Raw genomic sequence first — 25,749 nt, forward strand, 5'->3', positions numbered from 1 at the left:
TCGAACCCATGTCCCCTGCATTGGCAGGCAGATTCTCAACCACTGCACCACCAGGGAAGCCCGCAATTGACTTTTATATATTAACTTTGTATCCTGCAACCTTGCTATAATTACTTATTAGCTTTAGGAGTTTGTTTGATCCTTTTGGTTTTTCACAGAGATGATCATGTCATCTGCAAACAAAGACAGTTTTATGTCTTCCTTCCCAATCTGCCTGTGTACCTTCTATTTCCTTTTCTTGCCTTACTGCATTAACAAGGACTTCCATTATAATGCTGCAAAGAATTGGTGAGAGGGGAATGTCCTTTCCATATACCTGATCTTAGTGGGAGATATACATCTTTTTTGTGTGTGAAAAAAAGATTTAGAGAGCGTCTTCTTATTATGTCAACACACTACTAGATTTTTAAATACCTTTGGTTATCTGTGACGAATAGATATAAAATCAAACATTCTTATTTATGCTATTCAAGTCACATCTCTCTCTCTTTTTTTTTTTCTAGAGAAACATTGTGTTTAATGGTAAAGCTTAGCACACTCTAGCACTGGGCATGGCCTGGAGTCGAAGCATCAGGGGTGGGTAGGTGACCTTCATGGAACCTCACATGGCAAAGAGGATGAGGAAGGTGACCATCAAACAGAAGAGCCCCATAGACTCAGACAGGGCAAAGCCCAGAATGGCATAGGAGAAGAGCTGCTGCTTCAGAGATGGGTTCCTGGCATAGCCAATGATCAAGCTGCCAAACACTGTGCCAATGCCGGCCCCTGAACCAGCTACACCAACTGTGGCGGCTCCAGCGCCGATAAACTTGGCCGCTGTGTCAGTGTCCCAGGAGACAACACCGATCTGGAACTCCCGCCTGGCCACGGGGAGTGGGACACTGCTGTAGGAAGGCTGTTCAGATGGGACCTCTGGCCTCCTCAGGAAGGAGGCAGACACAGGCCTGATCAGACCCCTGGTACCAGAGCGGGTCAGAGCAGGAGGAATGAGTAGTGCCCTGGTGGTCTGCATGTTTTCAGTCTGCACTCCCACTGCCCTGCTGCCCCTGCTTGGCCCACAGCGCTCGCCCGGCTTGAGGTGGGTGACTGACTCCTCAAGTCACATATATCTCTTGCAAATTAATTTATTTCAGTCTCGACTGATAGGCACTCTTCTGTTTTTTTTTTAAAGTTTTGTCAAATGTGCAATGGCAAAGTGAAAGTAAGATTACATAAAAAAGAAAGAAAAATATAGCTAGTATTCAAAGTTCTTCACAAGTGAAGACCTTAATCTACTGTTCTGAATTTACCTTTTGCTGTCCCCTGGATAAACCCTTCATCAGGGTAGAACTGTGTATTGCCTGTTCCTAAAATATATTGCACTAGGCTTTTTGTTGTTGTAAGGAAGAATTCATTCAGGTAATCTTAAGATAAAAGGGGTTTATTGTAAATACCAAGGACCTAGACTGTTTTCTGATGTCTTTCTGGGTGATTGCTATCTATTTTTCTCCCCCCTGTTCAATCTTCTCTGCATTCTCCAGTATAAATTCTGGAGGGAGATGGTCTGATTGGACTAATTTCCACTGCTCCAGTAGGAAGAGTCCTTTGAATTGGGCCACCCCATGAGTCAAGACCGTGGAGTTGCGGCCCTTGGGTCAGGCCCACTCTGGTTTACTCAGTGGCCATTTCTGAGTAAAGAAAAAGTAGCACCACTGTCATGGGTAGGCAGTTTCAGTGAGAAGAATGAGATTTTCTGTGTGACCCTGGGACTGCTATGTCCAAGACATGTCTAAGGTGTTTCTACCTCTCTGCCTTTGTTGACACTTATTCTCTTATCCATAGGGTGTTCCCTATGAATTTACACATATTCTGATTTTACCAAGCTGAAATATTAATGAGTTAGGTAGGCAAAGCCTGCCCCAAATATTGCAATCTACTGATATCCTCCATCTTTGAATTTTTAGTGGATCATCACTGAGCACAGTGATGATTTGAGACCAAGGAAGTGAAGGGCCTAGAGAGGAATGACTTTTTCAACAGTCTGTAAGATTGCAAAAATAAAAATATTTATTAAATTTGGAGTTGAATTTATTCTGGGCTTGGAGGTGCGGGGAGAAGCAACATGCACTAACAAGGACAACAAAGATTACTGAATTCTTTAGATCACACCAATGATTTACTCAGGTGTATGTGGTTTACATCCCCTATCTCTTTTATACTCTAGTAAATCTGTGCTTTTTTGTTTATTTTTTAAATAAGTATAGTTGCTTTACAACATTGTGTTAGTTTCAAGTGTACAGCAAAGCAGTTTGGTTATACATATATATGTATATATTTATATTCTTTTTTATTTTTTCCATTATAGTTTATTATAAGATATGGAATACGATTCCCTGTGCTCTACAGCAAATCCTTGTTGTTTATTTTATATATGGTAGTTTGTATCTACTAATCCCATACTCCCAATTTATCCCTTCCCTCCTTCCCCTTTGGTAACCATAAGTTTGTTTTCTGTCTGTGAGTCTGTTTTTGTTTTGTAAATAAGTTCATTTGTACTGTTTTTTAGATTCCACTTATAAGTGATATCATATGGTATTTGTCTTTCTCTGTCTGACTTACGTCACTTAGTGTGATAATCTCTAGGTCCATCCACATTGCTGCAAATGACATTAGTAAATCTGTGCTTTTGATCTCTGTGTTGTGGACCACAGCAGTTAGTATTCAAAGTAATTTTTTGACAATTCAGATGTGACATATTTACAAGAAAAGCACAGCAGTTGGAATAAGCTAGAGAAAAAGAAAAAAGGGATGGGAGAGGACATGAACCAAAAGGTGCAGGACTTGAAGGCAAAAATTTCCCTCTCGGCACTTCCCTGGTGGCGCAGTGGTTAAGAATCCGCCTACCAATGCAGGGGACACGGGTTTGAGCCCTGATCCGGGAAGATCCCACATGCCACGGAGCAACTAAGCCCGTGCTCCACAACTACTGAGCCTGCGCTCTAGAGCCTGCAAGCCACAGCTACTGAAGCCCGCGTGCCTAGAGCCTGTGCTCCGAAACAAGAGAAACCACCACAGTGAGAAGCCCGTGCACCACAACGAAGAGTAACACCCCACTCCCTGCAACTAGAGAAAGCCCGCATGCAGCAACAAAGACCCAACGCAGCCAAAAAAAAAAAAAAAATCTCCCTCTCTTTGGTCCTTGGAAGCAGCACCAGAGAGTTACCCAAGATGGTGACAGCAAGGGATTCACTGAGGAGTTCCCCAGGCACCAAAGGACTAGGCTTATTCGCTCTTCTAATATAGTAGTTTACATAAATGTGCATTGGACTAACTAGTTTATCCCTATGGAAAAAAGAGAATGAATAAGAGAAGACTAATGTAGACATTTTGGACATAAGAAAGGTGATAAAAAAATAAATGAATTTTACTGGTGAGAAGGAGTGAATGGATTCTTTGTCCACAGTGACCTTGAGGTAAATAGAAATAATCTGTCCTGGGCTTCCCTGGTGGCGCAGTGGTTGAGAGTCTGCCTGCCAGTGCAGGGGACACGGGTTTGAGCCCTGGTCTGGGAGGATCCCACATGCCGCGGAGCAGCTGGGCCCGTGAGCCACAACTGCTGAGCCTGCGCGTCTGGAGCCTGTGCTCCACAACAAGAGAGGCCACAACAGTGAGAGGCCCGCGCACTGCGATGAAGAGTGGCCCCCACTTGCCACAACTGGAGAAAGCCCTCGCACAGAAACGGAGACCCAACACAGCCATAAATAAAAATAAAAAAATAAAAAAAAAAAAATTAAAAAAAAAAAAAAAAAAAAAAAAGAAATAATCTGTCCTCAGTGGTGTACTCATTTATTTTCATGAAGTATCAGGTCTCCAACCAGTTGATCTTGAAGTCTATCTTGTTGATTTCTGAGCCAGCTGACTAGATTTCCAGCAGAGGGGACCTTACAGAAGGTTTTTCTTCATAGATAGGTGGTCTCATCGACTGAAGTTCCCTTCCTCTTAAGGGTTTTGAGGGGTTTTTAGAGAGTAGCTTTTCCTCAGGAAAATTTAGGACTAATTTAGCAAAGTATCGTGCCCCTTATTATCCATATTTATGGAGTACTTAAGGAGTCTTTCTAGCTGCCACATTTTAAAGAGAGTCTTGGTAAATTCGAGTATGTCTAAGTAAGAGGCTAAAGGATAGAGAAGAGTTGTTAAAATATTGGGGACTCTTTCATGTAATCTTTTTTTTAAATTGAGAACATGGGTTAAATTTATTTCATGTAGCTCCAGAAGGCAGACGTTAGGTTATCGGGTGGAAGCTGCAGAAAGCAGATTTCTGCTTAAACTAAGAACTTTCCAACACTTGGAGTTGTTTGAGAGTGGAATTGGCCACCTTGTGAAGCAAGGTGTATTAGTCTGCGGCTAAAACAAAATTCCATAGCCTAGGTGGCTTAAGCAAGAGAAATTTATTTTCTCACAGTTCTGGAGGCTAGAACTCCAAGGTCAAGGTTCTGGCTGATTGAGTTTCTAGTGAGAGCTCTTTTCCTGGCTTGCAGATGGCTGCCTTCTCATTATGTCCTCACATGGTCTTTCCTCAGTACATATATGGAGGGAGAGGGAGGGAGAGAATGAGTGAGTGCTCTGGTGTCTCTTCTCATGAGGACACTAATTCCTGTCAGATCAGGGCCCCTGTGACCTCATTTAATTTTAATTGCTTCCTTAGCAGCTCCATCTCAGCCACATTGGAGTTAGGGCTTTGGCGTATGAATTCTGGGGGGACACAAACAAAACAGGAGAACGCTGTGTTTGGAGTGTTTAAATAGAAACTGGTTGCCATCTGTCAGGAAAGTTTTAGAGGGGATCCTCAAACTAGGAGAGGCTTGGCCAGATGATCTCAGTTTTCTTATATCTGAAGGAATGAGGTCAAGCTGTAGGTTTTTGAAGATAGGCATATACTGGGGCACACATCTGAAAAAAAAAGGTTTGATTTTATTCTGGAAACTTGTTAGGAACCAAAATTATAGGTGTTGGAAAATCAAAGTGGAAGTAAAGAAAACCTCTTACCTCTAGAGCTGCCTGTACTTGGTTAGCTATGAGAATTGAAAACATTAGAATCTACCTAGATAGAATTTCCAAATATCTTAATCTTCATAAATAACAGAAATAAAGGGAATACATATGTATTTGTCATGTAGCTGGTTCTTTAAAGGACAAATTCATAATACCATTATAAATATGTTGTGTAATTATTGGATGTTGATAACTACTTTTTGAGAACATAAACCTCATTTCATTTTATTCTTCAACACGTCCTGACAGAGTTCCTTTTTCAGTAGGCAGTGAGGTAAACTTTGCTTCTGTTAGGATATCGGAATTGGACCTAATAACAATCAATATTTGAATGACTTAAAAACATTATTTATTTATTTATTTTTGGCTCTGTTGGGTTTTCGTTGCTGTGCGCGGGCTTTCTCTAGTTGCGGTGAGCGGGGGCTACTCTTCCTTGTGGTGCGCGGGCTTCTCATTGCGGTGGCTTCTCTTGTTGCGGAGCACGGGCTCTAGGCATGCGGGCTTCAGTAGTTGTGGCTCCTGGGCTCAGTAGTTGTGCCTCGCGGGCTCTAGAGTGCAGGCTCAGTAGTTGTGGCACACGTGCTTAGTTGCTCCGTGGCATGTGGGATTTTCCCAGACCGGGGCTTGAACCCATGTCCCCTGCATTGGCAGGCAGATTCTTAACCACTGCGCCACCAGAGAAGCCCTTGAAAACATTCTTATATACAGGTTTATTGCATTGGAATTTGAATCCTTTTAGCATGAAAAATAGATGATAGTCTACATTGTTCAGTGTTGTTGATGACCGTAGATTGGCTACTAGGTGGATGGCATCTTAGGTGTTTGATATTTACTTTGGGTCTCACAAAAATTTATACGTTATGCTAACTGCAGCAGAAAAAAATATTTGGTTTGTGACAAGAAATGTTAGAAACGTATAGATGCTATACATCATATAATTTTCTACCTTCCCTGCTTAGTTGATTTGCTACTATTTTACAAACGTAGAGAAATGAAGGGCCAAAAGGAAGGAGAGAAATAGAAAAGTTTTGTCCTGATATAAAGGAGAATGTGAATTTTATTTGCATAGTATGCTATTCTTTTGTTTTTGTTTTATTATAAATTTGATACATGCTTATTATAGAACACTTGGAAAAGAGTGCATTCTTTTTAAACTTACCATCTGTTACCTCAAAACTAGATTTTTTTTTTGAATAACGTGAACTCATCCCTTTTGATCCAAAATTATAAAATAAAACCACAACAGTGTGGTTTACTTTAAAAAGAACTTCAATTTTTAGAGTTAAGAACCTAAAAGTATTAAAAATATAAGAAAATCTTCAAATTAATTTTTTATCTTTTGGTGCCATTTATTAAATTATTTTGCCCAAGAAATTAAAACAAGTCACAAATGAGCCAAAAGTTAAGGTGTTAAGATCGTTCATATCAAGATTATTGATGTGAAAGCCTGGATTATTATTTATATTTTGTTCAAAGAATTTAATTATATTATAGGCATATTAGTTATACTGTAATAACTTAGAAAAGTAGTTCTGACAAGTAGTTTTTATCATTATTATTTACCCTGCAAACCCTTTGTTAAGAGTTTTATCTCATCATGCCATTAGTTATTAAAAATTAGATAGGAACTATTTTGTATTTTGGTTTATCACATTGCAGAATAACCAAATCATAGAAGCACAAAGACTGGAATATAATTAGAGATGATTTTGCTCAATTCCACCTTTCATAGATGAGAAAACTGAAGCTCAGATGGAAATGGATAATTTCCTCCATTGAGTAACTAGCAGCTCCCCTGCCCTCCCAACCCCATCAGGTTTCATTGCATTTCATTGGTGGGGTTTGTGGAATAACGAATTGTTGATTTCCCCCACCGCAATCCAATGTGTTGGAAGATATATTAACAATGCAGGAGACTCTGAAGTGCTTCTGTGACAAAAATGGATTTCATTTTAGGACAAGCCATAAAAGGTCATGAAAATCCTTTGGAAAGTTTTCAGGCAGTTAAGAGTTTATTTGTGTAGATTTCTAACTTGGCAGTCATAAAATCAATTGCTGTGTAGTAAGATTTCATTTATAAGAATTTGATGTATTTAATGCAGTATTTTGATAGACAAGTCTGCTGTTGTCTGGAAGAGGAGCAGGTCACTTGTTGGAAGATATTCAATTACTTAAATGAGTAATAAAAACAGAGTATATAGTTATCCTATTTGTTTATTGCTTTGCTTATTCTTAGCCAATAAAGTAAAATCAATCCCATAAGAAGTACTCCTGAAAATGCAATTTAAATATAATTAAGTGTACAAGGTCTAGAATGCTTGTAGGGGAGTACAATATCCAAGCCTGAATTTAAACTTAGTGATTTTCAGGCATCAGGTTTAATTTCTTTCATCAATATGAGTTGGTGGCTGTTCTCCTCTTGAGCCAAGGGAGGTACTGAATGCAGGGGCAAGAAGCACTTTCTTCTGTTGCCTCTAATTATTCTAGCTGGGAATCAATTCTTAAGTGCTTTCATCAAAGAATGAACTTGCTGCCAGGAGCCTTATTTGCCTGCCAGCATAAAAGTTTAGGTATAGATTTTTGATTTCACGGTAACATAGCTCTTTCCAAGGAGGAGCCAATGCCAGAAATTGACTCTATAGGCAACTGTGAGACAGAACAATAAAATGATCCTGGGCTATGAGAATTAGAAAGTAATCAAGTTTGAATCCTAGTCCTAGGACTTGCAGGCAAATGACTTTGGGAAATACTAATTGCTTTGAGCCTTAATTTGGCCATCTATGAAATGAGTATAATAATATGTTTGTTATAAGAATCAAATGAAATAATGAATGTCAAACACCAATGGCAGTATATGGTACATGCTACATGTCTTATTTCCCTCCCTGTCTCCCTACAAATTCAATTCTACTTCCTTAAGATTTCTTTGGAGACTAAACTGCAGAATAACTGAAGTGGGGACAGAGCACATTGGGCTACTACAGAAGCCATCTTATCTGTGGACATTGCCTTTAAATACAATTGAGATGACCATTCTCCACTGTGTCCCCTTCCTAACCCCTGCTCTAACTTCAAGCAGTGAAAATCCAATTAGTTCCAGTTCCCAGAATACTCATCTTTTTTTTTTTTTTTTTAAAGAAATTCACGTTCTTTCTTTCTTTCTTTCTTTCTTTATGACTGTGTTGAGTCTTCGTTTCTGTGCGAGGGCTTATCTCCAGTTGCGGCGAGTGGGGACCACTCTTCATCGCGGTGCGCGGGCCTCTCACTGTTGCGGCCTCTCTTGTTGAGGAGCACAGGCTCCAGACGCGCAGGCTCAGTAATTGTGGCTCACGGGCCCAGTTGCTCCGTGGCATGTGGGATCTTCCCAGACCGGGGCACGAACCCGTGTCCCCTGCATTGGCAGGCAGATTCTCAACCACTGCGCCACCAGGGAAGCCCCAGAAGCCTCATCTTTGGCTATATTACTTAGAAACTTGACATGACGATAACGAGGCCTTCATTCCAGGGTGAAGTGATCCAAGATTTTTCCCAGTTGCTTATAGAGTCCCAGTTCTCAGGTAAGGTGGGTTACTGTTATTGTTTATGAAAGATGAACAAGAGCCACAGATGCTAAAGTAAGATAGATGTCAAGATCCAGGGACAGGATCAGAAAGGACAACTGGATTAATCTTTTAAAAAATGTGGTAAAATACATATAATATAAACTTTACTATTTTAACCATTTTAAAGTGAGTGTACAGTTTAGTGACATTAAATACATTCACAGTGTTGTGCATTCATCAACAACATCCATCTCTAGAACTTTTTTTTTTTTTAACCTCACTAAGCAACTTGTGGGATCTCGGTTCCTTGTCCAGGGATTGAACCTGGCTGGGCCCTTGGCAGTGAAAGCACCGAGTCCTAAGCACTGGACCGGCAGGGAATTCCCTCTATAACTTTTTATTCTTCCAAAACTGAAACTCTATACCCATTAAACAATAACTCCCCACCCCCACCCCCTGGTCACCACCATTCTACTTTATGTCTTTATGAATTTGACTATTCTAGATATCTCATGGGTGGAATCATACAGTATTTATGCTTTTGTGACTGACTTATTTTGCTTACCACAATGTCTTCAAGGTTCTATATTGTAGCATGTGTCAGAATTTCCTTCCTTATTGCGGCTGAATAATATTCTATTGTATGTATATATCACATTTTGTTTTGCCATTCCTCTGTCAATGGATACTCGGGTTGCTTCCATCTCTTGGCTATTGTGAATAATGCTTTTGTAGACATAGGTGTATAAATATCTGTTCAAGTCCCTGCTTTCAGTTCTTTTGAGTATATACCAAGAAGTGGAACTGCTGGATCAAACGATAGTTATATTTATAATATTTTGAGGAATCCCCAAATTTTCCATAGTGATTGCACCATTTTACATTCCCACCAGCAGTGGGCAAGGGTTCCAATTTTTCTATATCCTTGCCAACACTTGATATTTCTGTTTTTTGTTTTTTTTTTGATAATGTCATCCTAATGGATGTGAAGTGGTAGATTAATCCTAAAGAAATGATGTATAATGCATAACCTGTCTAGGCTCCGAGCACATAGTAGGTGCTTGTTAAATGAATGAGCAAGAATTCACATTTCATATATGAAATGAAATATCATTAGAATATAATTCAGGAAGTATTACAATACAACTTATTCATCTATCCATTAATGAAATGGAGTGTGTACCATACACTATGTTAATTATTAGGAGTTCAAATTTCAATAAAAAGTGAAGCCAAGACAAATGTTGTTCCTTCTCTCAAAGAGCTCACAGTCTCTTATCTCTCTAAGGAGGGAAGCTGAGTCATCAAAATATGACAGCTTAATTAATGAATCCTTAAAAACATCTAATCCTTTTGGCTCTAGAGTCCATATTTTTCAAGCCACATTATAATTAGTATAATTAGCCACATTATAACTAGATACTATATTCTAGTTTTTGTTACACATGTATTTTCTTTTACCAATTAGTAAATATAATACATACATGTACATACCTATACACATGTATACATATATATGTATAAACTGTGTATATATATATATAGTTTATTTCATGGGATTCAAGCCCTCTGGAATTCTGGGAGTGAAATAAGCCCTAATGGTTATTAGGCATCCATTGCATGTAATGAATTAACTTCTCTTTGCATCTCAATGGTAGTAATTATTTGCCATCCTTGGGAGAATTTAGAAATAATCTCTCATATAATTTTCTGTATTCTGTGTTCAGATGAAGAACCCCTGTTGAGAAGGTCTGCCTCAGGGACTTTCCACTTTTGAGTGAAATAATAAAATTGAGCTTCTGAGCCTGCAAAGCTGAGGACTGTTCACTGGACCATGATAATAGCAGAAACATGCAGGAAGCAGTCAACTCTGCTGTTACATTACTGCTCTTACTTTCTGTATAAATTCAGAAAGATAAGGTGGAAACAAATTTGCAGCTGAATCACAGTCTGGTTTTCTTCCTGTAGGAGAATGGGCTTATTTGCGAGGGGGCGGGGTGGTGGTGTTTGGGTTTATTTGTCTTATGCCCAAGTCAACAAAATGCTGTAAACAATCATGCTGCCATTTTGTTTATTACGCTGAAGCCATGCAGTGAGCTGCCTCCCTGAACAAAAATGTACAGTACCTTTGCTACTGGGGTCAGCATTGCTCTTTCTACCTATTTAGTTCCATTAATTTAACAAGTATTTATTGAGATCCTACTGTTTCCCCATTACTAGGCTAGGTAGTATTTGATAATATTTTGATAATACAAAGGTGAACTGATCCTGTGGTCTAGTGGTGGTGAAAGACAAATGAATAGGCAGTTATAATTGCTAAGTATTAATAAGTGACAGAAAGCACAGGATGCTGAGATAGAACAGAATAGAGACCGCTAACTCAGACCAGAAGAATCAGGGGGAAGACCTCCTGGGGAAACTGATGGCTAAATTAAGACCTATCAATTTAATAGGAGTTAGCGAAGCAAGGAGAGGGAAAACTCTTTTTAGAAGAAACAGAACATACAAAGTCCCAGCGTGGGTAAGCATACACTCTTAAGAAAATGAAAAAATGTGAACATGATGGTTTGAGACCAGATTGTGAGGGTGTGAGGTGAAGCCAGAGAGATAAGCAGGAGTGCACTAATCTAGGATATTATAATCCCTCTTTGGGACTTTGGTAGCTTTCTGGATATACAATGTGGGGGAAAAGGGTGACTCCCTGGTTTCTGGCTTGGCCACTGGATTAGATGGAAAACACTAAGAGTATCAGGTTTCCTAGGGAAGACAGTAAGTTCAATTTTAGATAATTTATATTTGAGGTGCCTGTGCAACAAGCAAGAAGGCTTCTGGGGTGAAAAGTTTAGGGGGAGATTAGGGGAAATTACTGTTGTTGATGTTTTAATTCTTGCCCTTATTGCCAATCCTCTCTTAGGATGCCACTATAAAATAAATAATTTGTGAATTAGAGATATTTCCTGTGGGATTGGATCCAAAGCATATAACAAGCAGGAGCATATAACTTGCTGCTTCTCGGGAGCATAATGGGCTGAGGTAGCATTGTTTTGATTATTACTTTCTGCCAACAGCTAAACGATTGCTCTTTCCTATTTACTTAAATATATACATGGTTATATATACATAGATAAGGTCTTGATATATCTGTTGATGTGCTCATCTTTGGGAAGTGGGTTTAGTTGGAGGAGAGGGAAATATTACTTTATATACCTCTATATTGCTAGAATTTTTTTTTACACAGAGCACTTTATTTTTATGAAAATAATAAAATGAAAATTATATAGTAAATAATTGAGTAAAAATTTTGAGTACACTGAGTTGAAAAAAGTAGTTGAAGTGTTGGGGAAGTTTTGAAGGGTAATGCAGAAGACATAGAAAGAAAAAAAAAGACTGGAAGTGAGATAGGCGGTGTGGGGATACTCCACAGACAACATGGGGCAGGTGTTTCTGCCTTCCTGCCTCCCTAAGTGGTATATCAGGAACCATGAGTAAAGAATGTTTGTCATTCAGTTGCTGCTGCTTATTTATTCTCCTGTAGCAAGCCTCCAACATTATACCTGTTAGCAAGACTGATGCTCAACCGGCACTCCCTGGTGGGCTGTAGTGGTTATTTATAGCTAATGTCTGTTATGGTTGGTCTGATTACTGGTTGTTATTATCACTACTGCTTTAGTTATTTATACTCTCTGGCATCACTGATTTAGAAAACCTTTCTTGGCATCTGCTTTTTTCCCATCTCCTTTCAAGTTGAACTGTCAACTCCTTCTCTGTTTTTCCAGTGTTCCCTGATAGATGTCTATCATGGCTCCTGTGGTGGGCTGAACAATGACCCCCAAAGGTATCTGGTCCTAATTCTTGGAACCCTCAAATGTTACCTTATTTGGAAAAAGGATCCTTGCAGATGTGATTAAGTTAAAGATCTTGAGATGGGTTATCCAGACAGGCTGTAAATGCCATTACAAGTGTCCTTATAAGAGATAGGCAGAGAGAGATTTAACACACACACAGGAGAGAAGGCAATGTAAAGGTGGAGCAGACAGAGATTTGAAGATGTCGGCCTTGTAGATTGGAGTGATGCGGCCACAAGCCAAGGGATGCTGAAAGCCACTAGAAGCTAAAAGAGTTAAGGGACAGATTCTCCCCTAGAGCCTTGGGAAGGAATGCAGCCCTGCTAACGCCTTGATTTTGATCTAGCGAAACTGATTTCATGCTCTTTAACTCCAGAAATCTGAGACAATAAATATCTTAAATATACTGAAAACCTATTATTTGTTGTTTATTTGAAATTCGAATTTAACAGGGCAGGCATTCTGTATTTTATTTGGTAACCCTAGATAGAGATCATGTGTTAATCTTCATATTACTGTTCAGCAGCATTTGGTAAAATAGATGTTTAGTGAATAAATAAATAACCTAATAATTTTACAAATAGTTAAAGAGTATTTGTATTATTGAAATTTCCAAATATATTCAAAAGTAGGGAGAATAGTGTAATGAAGCCCCATGTAGGGATCACCTAGCTTCCACAATCATCAATGCATGGCCAATCTCACAGTTTTTAAAACAATACTTTGTTCAAAACAAGCATCTCTGGTGGTTTTGTTTTGTGTGTATATATTTATGAGTATGTGTACATCTGTACAGCAAAAGAGGGGTGTGGTAGTAATAGCACTGAATTTCAAGATACTATATCTTTCCAAAAGAATCCAGAAAGTGGAGAATGATAAGCATTTGTATATGAATGACAGGAGAGCAAAACGAGACTTCTATGATTAAAGGAGCTTGCTATAGAACGCCGGGTAAGATAGAAGATGTAGCCAGTATTTTCCAAGTATAAATTGAAACATAGGCACGGAGACTGGTAAATGTAACTTCTGGTAGTCTTGTTCTGCTAAAAACAAAGCAATTCATGAACCCTCAACTAGCTTTGCTGCTAATTTCACCTCTCAGAATAACAAGGAAGCAATCAAGAGAATGGACATCCAGAACTTGATTCTGAATGCCAAGGAGGAACAGGTTGGAAACGTGGAAGTGACTGGCACTGAGGGAGGGCGTGCCCACGTGGTCATATCATCCCTGAATATGAAGTTGCCAAGGAACGGAGGGCTGGGCTTAGTTAGACCATGGTTTGTAGGAAAAGTAGGCTTCAAAAATTCAGGTTTAATTGCATCATAAGGATGTTGAATGATGTGCAGGTGCCAGAGAAACAGAAAATTCTTTAAAGAAGAAAATTTTACAGTTAAGCTTCATACATTTTTATGGGAGGAGAATAAACCAGAAGCATCTGTAGCAGCTGCTGTTGGTTGCCCATCCTCATAACAGGTAGTGTGAACCAATGAAGTGGTCCAGTCCAGCAACTCAGCCGAGAGAGTCTTTTCTTTTTCCAGCTTTATTGAGGTTTAATTGACAAAGAAAATTGTATATATTAAAAGTGTATGAAGACATAAGAATGAGGAAAGAAAAATGAATAGGAAAAATAGGTCAGAGTAATGTACAAAATGTATCGGAGAAGAAAGATTACTTGTTTGCTTACAGGTCAATCAATAAGCATTTATTGTTGTTCTTTCACTGTGCACCTCAAAATGATACTACTGTGGGACCTGAAAATTCTTTAAAATTTAAAAGTAAATTTCACAAGTACCATGGCTTAGAAAGTTCACTTTTCTCTTATACCTTCTTTAAAGATTGTTGTACTATTTATATAAATACCAGTTATTAGTATATTAATTATTGGTAATTGTAATATAAAAAATAATATCTTTAATATAGAGAAAATATATCTAAAAAAATTAGGGATTCAATTTTGATTCTTATAGCACTGAACCTTTATAAAGCCATTGCTACATGCTAGGTAGTATACTAAACATATTATACCCATTAACTAACGTAATTCTCTCCACACCCTCTAAAAATAGATGTTATTTTAATCTCCATTTTATAGTTGCGGAAACTGAGGCACAAAGAGGTAGAGTAACTTACCTTTAGCTAGTAAGGAGCAGAATAGGGTTTTGAGTCTAGAATCATAAATGTTGTATAATATTCCCTAATTATTCTACCAAGATTGCTGTCTATGATGAGAAGTATTCAGTAGAAGAACCCAGGTCTTGTATGTGACATCACAGATGTCGCCTCACAAATTAAACTAATCGGGAAAGATGTCTGAATTAGTTAAAATCTGATTTAAAGAATGATTGAAAAAATTACATTCTCTATTTTGACATACATTCTTTGACAATACTTCAAGACAGAGTAACGAAGCGCAAGAAAATGTCACTAAATAGGAATAATTTGAAATCAGTATCATTAATCGTATGTAAATGGGTATTTCTTAAGTAATCAAAAATTCTTATGATAATTAAAATAACCTTAATCTATTTATAATCCTTTTTAAAGGTTGTACAATGTGATGATTTATTCTATGTATATATTGTGAAAGGATAACCAATATCAAATTAATTAATACATCCATCACCTCACATAGTTACCAATTTTTTATTTTTATTTTTTTTGTGGTGAGAACATTGAACATTTAGTATCTTAGTACGTTTCCAGTATACAGTATAGTATTATTAACTATAGTCATAATGCTGTCCATCAGATCCCCAGAACTTATCATCTTACAACTGAAAGTTTACACCTTTTGACCAACATCACCCCATTCCCCTCACCTCCAACCCCTGGCAGCCACTGTTCTATTCTCTGGTTCTATGAGTTTTGACTTTTCTAGATTCCACATATAAGTGAAATCGTACAGTGTTGGTCTTTCTGTGTCTGGCTTATTTTACTTAGGACAATGGCCTCTAGGGTCATCCGTGTTGTCACAAATGGCAGGATTATATTTTTTTATGCCTGAGTAATATTTTATTGCATATTTATACCCCGTTTTCTTTTATCCATTCATCCATCGACACTTAGCTTGTTTCCATATCTTGGCCACTGTGAATAATGCTGCAATGACTTGGGAGTGCAGATACCTCTTCAAGATGCTGATCCCATGCCCTTTGTATATATACCTAGAAGTGGGATTGCTGGATTGCATGGTAATTATATTCTTAATTCTGGGGGGGAATCTCCATGATGTTTTCCATAATGGCTGTACCAATTTACACTCCCACGAACAGTCTACGAGGGTTCCCTTTTCTCCACATTCTCACCAACACTTGGTATCTATTGTTCTTTTGCTAACATGTGTGAGGTGATATCTAATTGTGGCTTTGATTTGCATTTCCCTGATGATTAGCGATGAACATTTTATTATTTTTTTTATTTTATTTTTTTTTAACCTATGAAAGTCAAGGTTTATTTGAGGTTGCTGTATAATTTTTCTGAGTTGTACAATAACCTTGCAAAGGAAACATTATGCACAGCTCATAAATGAGGAAACTGCGGTTAAGAACAATTTTATGGTTTGCCCAGTTCCACACAGTAGGCAGTTTTGAAGTTTGTATCCTCCTTGACACCAAATACATGGTGTCTTTCCAAAATCAACAGCCAATTCTCCAATTCTCCGGCATCATCTAGGTATCCAAAAATTCAATTCAACTCTGATACTATCAGAGTTAGCTCATACTCTTCTGTCCCACCAGGCTGCCCTACTTCAGACACGAGCCACAAATGGGTGGCCTGGGCTACCCCACATTTCTGCTCAGCTGACTACAAATGTGGGGTTTCCCACTGAAATTGTACAACTCAGATTGGGCCTTGAACCCATGGTCATTTATTTATTTATTTATTTATTATTTTTTTCAATCTCCCAATCCATTACACCACAATCCCCACCCCCAGTGGCTTTCCCCCGTTGGTGTCCATACGTTTGTGCTCTACATCTGTGTCTCAATTTCTGCTCTGCAAACCAGTTCATCTGTACCATTTTCTAGGTTCCACATATATGTGTTAATATACGATACTTCTTTTTCTCTTTCTGACTTATTTCACTCTGTATTACAGTGTCTAGATCCATCCACGTCTCTACAAATGACACAATTTCATTCCTTTTAATGGCTGAGTAATATTCCATTGTATATATGTACCATATCTTCTTTATCCATTCATCTGTCAATGGGCATTTAGATTGCTTCCATGACCTGGCTATTGTAAATAGTGCTGCAATGAACATTGGGGTGCATGTGTCTTTTTTTTTTTTTTTTTTTTGGCTGTGTTGGGTCTTCGTTTCTTTTTTTTTTTTTTTTAATTTTATAGCTACTTTATTTATTTATTTATTTATTTTTGGCTGTGTTGGGTCTTCGGTTCGTGCGAGGGCTTTCTCTGGTTACGGCAAGTGGGGGCCACTCTTCATCGCGGTGCGGGGACCGCTCTTCATCGCGGTGCGTGGGCCTTTCACTATCGCGGCCCCTCCCGTTGCGGGGCACAGGCTCCAGACGCGCAGGCTCAGTAGTTGTGGCTCACGGGCCCAGCTGCTCCGTGGCATGTGGGATCTTCCCAGACCAGGGCTCGAACCTGTGTCCCCTGCATTAGCAGGCAGATTCTCAACCACTGCGCCACCAGGGAAGCCCGCATGTGTCTTTTTGAATTATGGTTTTCTCTGGGTATATGCCCAATAGTGGGATTTCGGGATCATATGGTAATTCTATTTTTAGTTCTTTAGGGAACCTCCGTACTGTTCTCCATAGTGGCTGTATCAATTTACATTCCCACCAACAGTGCAAGAGGGTTCCCTTTTCTCCACACCCTCTCCAGCATTTGTTGTTTGTAGATTTTCTGCTGATGCCCATTCTAACTGGTGTGAGGTGATACCTCATTGTAGTTTTGATTTGCATTTCTCTAATAATTAGTGATGTTGAGCATCTTTTCTTGTGCTTCTTGGCCATCTGTATGTATTCTTTGGAGAAATGTCTATTTAGGTCTTCTGCCCATTTTTGGATTGGGTTGTTTGTTTTTTTAATATTGAGCTGCATGAGCTGTTTATATATTTTGGAGATTAATCCTTTGTCCGATGATTCTATTGCAAATATTTTCTCCCATTCTGAGGGTTGTCTTTTCATCTTGTTTATGGTTTCCTTTGCTGTGCAAAAGCTTTGAAGTTTCACTAGGTCCCATTTGTTTATTTTTGTTTTTATTTCCATTGCTCTAGGAGGTGGATCAAAAAATATCTTGCTGTGATTTATGTCAAAGAGTGTTCTTCCTATGTTTTCCTCTAAGAGTTTTATAGTGCCTGGTCTTACATTTAGGTCTCTTATCCATTTTGAGTTTATTTTTGTGTATGGTGTTAGGGAGTGTTCTAATTTCATTATTTTACATGTAGCTGTCCAGTTTTCCCAGCACCACTTATTGAAGAGACTGTCTTTTCTCCATTGTATATCCTTGCCTCCTTTGTCATAGATTAGTTGACCATAGGTGCGTGGGTTTATCTCTGGGCTTTCTATCCTGTTCCATTGATCTATATTTCTGCTTTTCTGCCAGTACCATATTGTCTTGATTACTGTAGCTTTGTAGTATAGTCTGAAGTCAGGGAGTCTGATTCCTCCAGCTCGGTTTTTTTCTCTCAAGACTGCTTTGGCTACTCGGGGTCCTTTATTTCTCCGTACAAATTTTAAGATTTTTTGTTCTAGTTCTGTAAAAAATGCCATTGGTAATTTGATAGGGATTGCACTGAATCTGTAGATTGCTTTGGGTAGTATAGTCATGTTCACAATATTGATTCTTCCAATCCAAGAACATAGTGTATCTCTCTGTCTGTTGGTATCATCTTTAATTTCTTTCATCAGTGTCTTATAGTTTTCTGCATACAGGTCTTCTGTCTCCCTAGGTATGTTTATTCCTAGATATCTTATTCTTTTCATCGCAGTGGTAAGTGGGAGTGTTTCCTTAATTTCACTTTCAGATTTTTCATCATTAGTGTATAGGAATGCAAGAGATTTCTGTGCATTAATTTTGTATCCTGGAACTTTAACAAATTCATCAATTAGCTCTAGTCGTTTTCTGGTGGCATCTTTAGGATTCTCTATGTATAGTATCATGACATCTGCAAAAAGTGACAGTTTTACTTCTTCTTTTCCAATTTGTATTCCTTTTATTTCTTTTTCTTCTCTGATTGCCGTGGCTAGGACTTCCAAAACTATGTTGAATAATAGTGGTGAGAGTGGACATCCTTGTCTTGTTCCTGATCTGAGAGAAAATGCTTTCAGTTTTTCACCATTGAGAATGATGTTTGCTGTGGGTTTGTCGTATATGGGCTTTATTATGTTGAAGTAGGTTCCCTCTATGCCCACTTTCTGGAGAGTTTTTATCATAAATGGGTGTTGAGTTTCATCAAAACCTTTTTCTGCATCTATTGAGATGATCATATGGTTTTTATTCTTCAATTTGTTAATAAAGTGTATCACACTGATTGATTTGCATATATTGAAGAATCCTTGCATCTCTGGGATAAATCCCACTTGATCATGGTGTATGATCCATTTAATGTGCTGTTGGATTCTGTTTGCTAGTATTTTGTTGAGGATTTTTGCATCTATATTCATCAGTGATATTGGTCTGTCATTTTCTTTTTTTGCAGTATCTTTGTCTGGTTTTGGTATCAGGGTGATGGTGGCCTCATTGAATGAGTTTGGGAGTTTTCCTTCCTCTGCAATTTTTTGGAAGAGTTTGAGAATGATGGGTGTTGGCTCTTCTCTAAATGTTTGATAGAATTCACCTGTGAAGCCATCTGGTCCTGGACTTTTGTTTGTGGGAAGATTTTTTTTTTTTTTTGTTTTTTAACAAGGTCAGTTTTTTTTTTTTTTTTATAGCTACTTTATTTATTTATTTATTTATTTTTGGCTGTGTTGGGTCTTCGGTTCGTGCGAGGGCTTTCTCTAGTTGTGGCAAGCGGGGGCCACTCTTCATTGCGGTGCGGGGACCGCTCTTCATCGCGGTGTGCGGGCCTTTCACTATCGCGGCCCCTCCCGTTGCGGGGCACAGGCTCCAGACACGCAGGCTCAGTAGTTGTGGCTCACGGGCCTAGTTGCTCCGTGGCATGTGGGATCTTCCCAGACCAGGGCTCGAACCCGTGTCCCCTGCATTAGCAGGCAGACTCTCAACCACTGCGCCACCAGGGAAGCCCCTGTGGGAAGATTTTTAATCACAGTTTCAATTTCATTCCTTGTGATTGGTCTGTTCATATTTTCTATTTCTTCCTGGTTCAGTCTTGGAAGGTTATACCTTTCTAAGAATTTGTCCATTTCTTCCAGGTTGTCCATTTTATTGGCATAGAGTTGCTTGTAGCAGTCTCTTAGGATGCTTTGTATTTCTGCAGTGTCTGTTGTAAGTTCTCATTCATTTCTGATTTTATTGATTTGAGTCCTCTCCCTCTTTTTCTTGATGCGTCTGGCTAATGGTTTATCAATTTTGTTTATCTTCTCTAAGGACCAGCTTTTAGTTTTATTGATCTTTGCTATTGTTTTCTTTGTTTCTATTTCATTTATTTCTGCTCTGATCTTGATGATTTCCTTCCTTCTGCTAACTTTGGGTTTTGTTTGTTCTTATTTCTCTAGTTCCTTTAGGTGTAAGGTTAGATTATTTATTTGAGATTTCCCTTGTTTCTTGAGGTAGGCTTGTATAGCTATAAACTTCCCTCTTAGAAATGCTTTTGCTGCATCCCATAGGTTTTGCATCATCGTGTTTTCATTGTCATTTGTCTCTAGGTATTTTTTGATTTCCTCTTTGATTTCTTCAGTGATCTCTTGGTTATTTAGTAACGTATTGTTTAGCCCCCACGTGTTTGTGTTTTTTATGTTTTTCCCTGTAATTCATTTCTAATCTCATAGCGTTGTGGTCAGAAAAGATGCTTGATATGATTTCAATTTTCTTCAACTTACAGAGGCTTGATTTGTGACCCAAAATGTGATCTATCCTGGAGAATGTTCGTGCGCAATTGAGAAGAAAGTGTAATCTGCTGTTTTTGGATGGAATGTCCTATAAATATCAATTAAATCTATCTGGTCTATTGTGTCATGTAAAGCTTTTGTTTCCTTATTAATTTTCTGTTTGGATGATCTGTCCATTGGTGTAAGTGAGGTGTTAAAGTCTCCCACTATTATTGTGTTACTGTCGATTTCCTCTTCTAGAGCTGTTAGCAGTTGCCTTATGTATTGAGGTGCTCCTTTGTTGGGTGCATATATATTTATAAGTGTTATATCTTCTTCTTGGATTGACCCCTTGATCATTACATAGTGTCCTTCCTTGTCTCTTGTAACATTGTTTATTTTAACGTCTATTTTATCTGATATGAGTATTGCTACTCCAGATTTCTTTTGATTTCCATTTGCATGTAATATCTTTTTCATCCCCTCACTTTCAGTCTGTATGTGTCCCTAGGTCTGAAGTGGGTCTCTTGTAGACAGCATATAGATGGGTCTTGTTTTGTATCCATTCAGCAAGCCTGTGTCTTTTGGTTGGAGCATTTAATCCATTCACGTTTAAGATAATTATCAATATGTATGTTCCTATGACCATTTTCTTAATTGTTTTGGGTTTGTTTTTGTAGGTCCTTTTCTTCTCTTGTGTTTCCCACTTAGAGAAGTTCCTTTAGCATTTGTTGTAGAGCTGGTTTGGTGGTGCTGAATTCTCTTAGCTTTTGCTTGTCTGTAAAGCTTTTGATTTCTCCATCGAATCTGAATGAGATCCTTGCCAGGTAGAGTAATCTTGGTTGTAGGTTCTTCCCTTTCATCACTTTAAGTATATCATGCCACTCCCTTCTGGCTTGTAGAGTTTCTGCTGAGAAATCAACTGTTAACCTTATGGGAGTTCCCTTGTATATTATTTGTCATTTTTCCCTTGCTGCTTTCAAGGATTTTTCTTTGTCTTTAATTTTTGCCAATTTGATTACTATGTGTCTTGGCGTGTTTTTCCTTGGGTTTATCCTGTATGGGACTCTCTGCGCTTCCTGCACTTGGGTGGCTATTTCCTTTCCCATGTTAGGGAAGTTTTCGACTATAATCTCTTCAAATATTTTCTCGGGTCCTTTCTCTCTCTCTTCTCCTTCTGGGACCCCTATAATGCGAATGTTGTTGCGTTTAATGTTGTCCCAGAGGTCTCTTAGGCTGTCTTCATTTCTTTTCATTCTTTTTTTATTCTGTTCCACAGCAGTGAATTCCACCATTCTGTCTTCCAGGTCACTTATCTGGTCTTCTGCCTCAGTTATTCTGCTATTGATTCCTTCTAGTGTAGTTTTCATTTCAGTTATTGTATTGTGCATCTCTGTTTGTTTGTTCTTTAATTCTTCTAGGTCTTTGTTAAACATTTCTTACATCTTCTCGATCTTTGCCTCCATTCTTTTTCCGAGGTCCTGGATCATCTTCACCATCATTATTCTGAATTCTTTTTCTGGAAGATTGCCTATCTCCATTTCATTTAGTTGTTTTTCTGGGGTTTTATCTTGTTCCTTTATCTGGTACCTAGCCCTCTGCCTTTTCCTCTTGTCTATCTTTCTGTGAATGTGTTTTTTGTTCCACATGCTACAGAACTGTAGTTCTTCTTGCTTCTGCTGTCTAACCTCTGGTGGATGAGGCTATCTAAGTGGCTTGTGGAAGTTTCCTAATGGGAGAGACTGGTGGTGGGTAGAGCTGGCTGTTGCTCTGGTGGGCAGAGCTCATTAAAACTTTAATCCGCTTCTCTGCTGATGGGTGCTACTGGCCTCCCTCCCTGTTTGTTGTTTGGCCTGAGGCGACCCAACACTGGAGCCTACCCGGGCTCTTTGGTGGGGCTAATGGCAGACTCTGGGAGGGCTCACACCAAGGAGTATTTCCCAGAACTTCTGCTGCCAGTGTCCTTGTCCCTTGATGAACCACTGCTGCCCCCTGCCTCTGCCAGAGACCCTCCAACACTAGCAGGTAGCTCTGGTTCAGTCTCCTATGGGTCACTGCTCCTTCCCCTGGGTCCTGATGCACACACTACTTTGTGTGTGCCCTCCAAGAGTGGAGTCTCTGTTTCCCCCAGTCCTTTTGAAGTCCTGCAATCAAATCCCACTAGCCTTCAAAGTCTGATTCTCTAGGAATTCCTCCTCCTGTTGCTGGACCCCCAGGTTGGAAAGCCTGACGTGTGGCTCAGAACCTTCACTCCAGTGGGTGGACTTCTGTGATATAAGTGTTCTCCAGTTTGTGAGTCACCCACCCAGCAGTTATGTGATTTGATTTTATTGTGATAGCACCCCTCCTACCATCTCATTGCAGCTTCTCCTTTGTCTTTGCATGTGGGGTATCTTTTTTGGTCAGTTCCAGTGTCTTCCTGTTGATGATTGTTCAGCAGTTAGTTGTGCTTCCGATGTTCTCAAAAGAGGGAGTGAGAGCATGTCCTTCTACTCCGCCATCTTGAAACAATCTAGCGATGAGCATTTTAAAATGTACTTGTTGGCCATTTGTATGTCTTCTTTGGAAAAATGTCTGTTCATGTCCTCTGCCCATTTTTTAATCAGATATTTTTTGCTACTAAGTTGTGTGTGTTCCTTATATATTTTGGATATTAACCTCTTATTGGATATGTGAGCAACCTCATTCTGCAGGTCACTCTTTCATTTTTTTGCTTTCTTTCTTTGCTGTACAGAAGTTTATTAGTTTGATATAGTCCCACTTGTTTAGTGTTGCTTCTGTTGCTTGTGCTTTTGGTGTCCTATCCAAAAAATCATTGCCAAGAAGTTGTTTCCCTATGTTTTATTCTAGGACTTTTACAGTTTCAGGTCTTACATTTAAGTCTTTAATCCATTTTGAGTTAATTTTTGGGTATGGTGTAGGATGAGTCCAATTTCATTCTTTTACATGTAGCTGTCCAGTTTTCCCAACACTATTTTTTGGAAAGATTATCCTTTACCTATTGTGTATTCTTGGCGCCCTTGTCAAAGATTAGTTGAGTGTATGTGAGTGGGTTTATTTCTGGGCTCTCTATTCTGTTCCATTGGTCTATGTGTCTTTTCTGCCAGTAATGTACTGTTTTGAATACTATAGTTATGTAATATAGTTTGAAATCAGGGAGCATGTTGCTTTCAGTTTTGTTCTTCTTTCTCAGGATTTTTTTGGTATTCAGGGTCTTTTGTGGTTCCATATGAATTGTAGAAGTTTTTTTTTTCTATTTCTGTGAAAAATGCCATTGGAATTTTGATAGGAGTTGCATTGAATCTATAGATTGCCTTGGGAGTATGAACATTTTCACAATATTAATTCTTTCAATTCATGAACATAGGGTATCTTTCCATTTATTTGTGTCATCTTCAGTTTCTTTCATCAGTGTGATATGGTTTTCAGTGTACAGCTCTTTTACCTCCGTGGTTCAATTTATTCCTAAGTATTTTATTCTTTTTGATGCTATTGTGAGTGGAATTTTTAAAAAAAAAATTCTCTTTCTGATACTTCATTGTTAGTGTTATTTTTGTACATTTTGTACATTGATTTTGTATCCTGCAACTTTACTGCATTAGTTTATTAATTCTAATACTTTTGGGGGGGGTTGTGTCTTTAGGGTTTTCTACATACAAGAGCATGTCATATGCAAATGGAGACAATTTTACTTCTTCCTTTTCTGTTTGGTTGCCTTGTGTTTTTTTTTGTTGCCTTGTTACTCTGTCTAAAACTTCCAGTACTGTGTTGAATAGAAGTGCAAAAGTGGGCATCCTTGTCTTGTTCCTGACCTTAGAGGAAATGCTTTCAGCTTTTTACTGTTGAGTATGATGTTGGATATGGGCTTGTCATATACAACCTTTCTTTTATTGAAGTACATTCCTTCTATACCCAATTTGTTGAGGGTTTTATCATGAAAGGATGTTGAATTTTGTCAGATGCTTTTTTTGCATCTATTGGGATGAAACCAACATAGTCTTTTCTTTTTTTAACATCTTCATTGGAGTATAATTGCTTTACAATGGTGTGTTAGTTTCTGCTTTAAGACAAAGTGAATCAGGTATACATATACCTATACATATATCCCCATATCCCCCCCTCTTGCATCTCCCTCCCACCCTCCTTATCCCACCCCTCTAGGTGGTCACAAAGCACCGAGCTGATCTCCCTGTGCTATGTGGCTGCTTCCCACTTGCTATCTATTTTACGTTTGATAGTGTATATATGTCCATGCTGCTCTCTCTCTTCGTCCCAGCTTACCCTTACCCCTCCCTGTGTCCTCAAGTCCATTCTCTACATCTGCATCTTTATTCCTGTCCTGCCCGTAGGTTCTTCAGAACCATTTTTTTTTTTTTTTTAGATTCCATATATATGTGTTAGCATACGGTATGTGTTTTTCTCTTTCTGACTTACTTTACTCTGTATGACAGACTCTAGGTCCATCCACCTCACTACAAATAATTCAATTTCGTTTCTTTTTATGGCTGAGTAATATTCCATTGTATATACATGCCACATCTTCTTTATCCATTTATCTGTTGATGGACACTTAGGTTGCTTCCATGTCCTGGCTATTGTATATAGTGCTGCAATGAACATTGGGGTGCATGAGTCTTTTTTTTTTAAGTTAATTAATTAATTAATTAATTAATTTTTGGCTGTGTTGGGTCTTCGTTTCTGTGCAAGGGCTTTCTCTAGTTGCGGCGAGCGGGGGCCACTCTTCATCGCAGTGCGCGGGCCTCTCACTGTCGCGGCCTCTCTTGTTGCGGAGCACAGGCTCCAGATGTGCAGGCTCAGTAATTGTGGCTCATGGGCCCAGCTGCTCCGCAGCACGTGGGATCTTCCCATACCAGGGCTTGAACCTGTGTCCCGTGCATTGGCAGGCGGATTCTTAACCACTGTGCCACCAGGGAAGCCCCAACATGACTCTTTTGGAATTATGGTTTTCTCAGGGTATATGCCCAATAGTGGGATTGCTGGGACATATGTTAGTTCTATTTTTAGTTCTTTAAGGAACCTCCATACTGTTCTCCATAGCGGCTGTATCAATTTACATTCCCACCAACAGCAACAAAATCTTTTGATGCTTTGTATGCCTCAGGCACTGACCTAGGCATTGAAGAGCCCATTATAAAGGATCCAGACAAAGGTCCAGTGTACCAAGAGCCAGTATTCTGGTTGCAGTTTAAGACCACAAGGATGTAGGGACTGTGACAAAGTAGATAGGTGTGTGGATTTTCGTATCTTTTTTTTTTTTTTTTAAGATTGTTTGGGGCAAACAAAATGAGACTGCAGAGGAACCTGGCTCTTGGGTGGCCTGTTTCCAACTTTCTCCTACAGGATAAAGTTGAAGC

General features: G+C 38.9%; 1 protein-coding gene across 1 annotated transcript; it reads right to left on the reverse strand.

The window, feature by feature from the left end:
- Window positions 1-580: 580 nt before the first annotated feature.
- LOC103012454 (ATP synthase F(0) complex subunit C1, mitochondrial-like) lies at window positions 581-1,045 on the reverse strand. The gene has a single exon (XM_057546242.1). The coding sequence runs from the start codon at window positions 1,010-1,012 to the stop codon at window positions 602-604; it is 411 nt and encodes a 136-aa protein (XP_057402225.1). The 5' UTR covers window positions 1,013-1,045; the 3' UTR covers window positions 581-601.
- Window positions 1,046-25,749: the final 24,704 nt, after the last annotated feature.

Source organism: Balaenoptera acutorostrata, chromosome 5 (assembly GCF_949987535.1).
Source record: "Balaenoptera acutorostrata chromosome 5, mBalAcu1.1, whole genome shotgun sequence".
Taxonomy (NCBI): Eukaryota; Metazoa; Chordata; class Mammalia; order Artiodactyla; family Balaenopteridae; genus Balaenoptera; species Balaenoptera acutorostrata.

Coding starts and splice junctions, on each gene's coding strand:
- LOC103012454 (XM_057546242.1), bottom strand. CDS start 1,012: ATGCAGACCACCAGGGCACTACTCATTCCTCCTGCTCTGACCCGCTCT.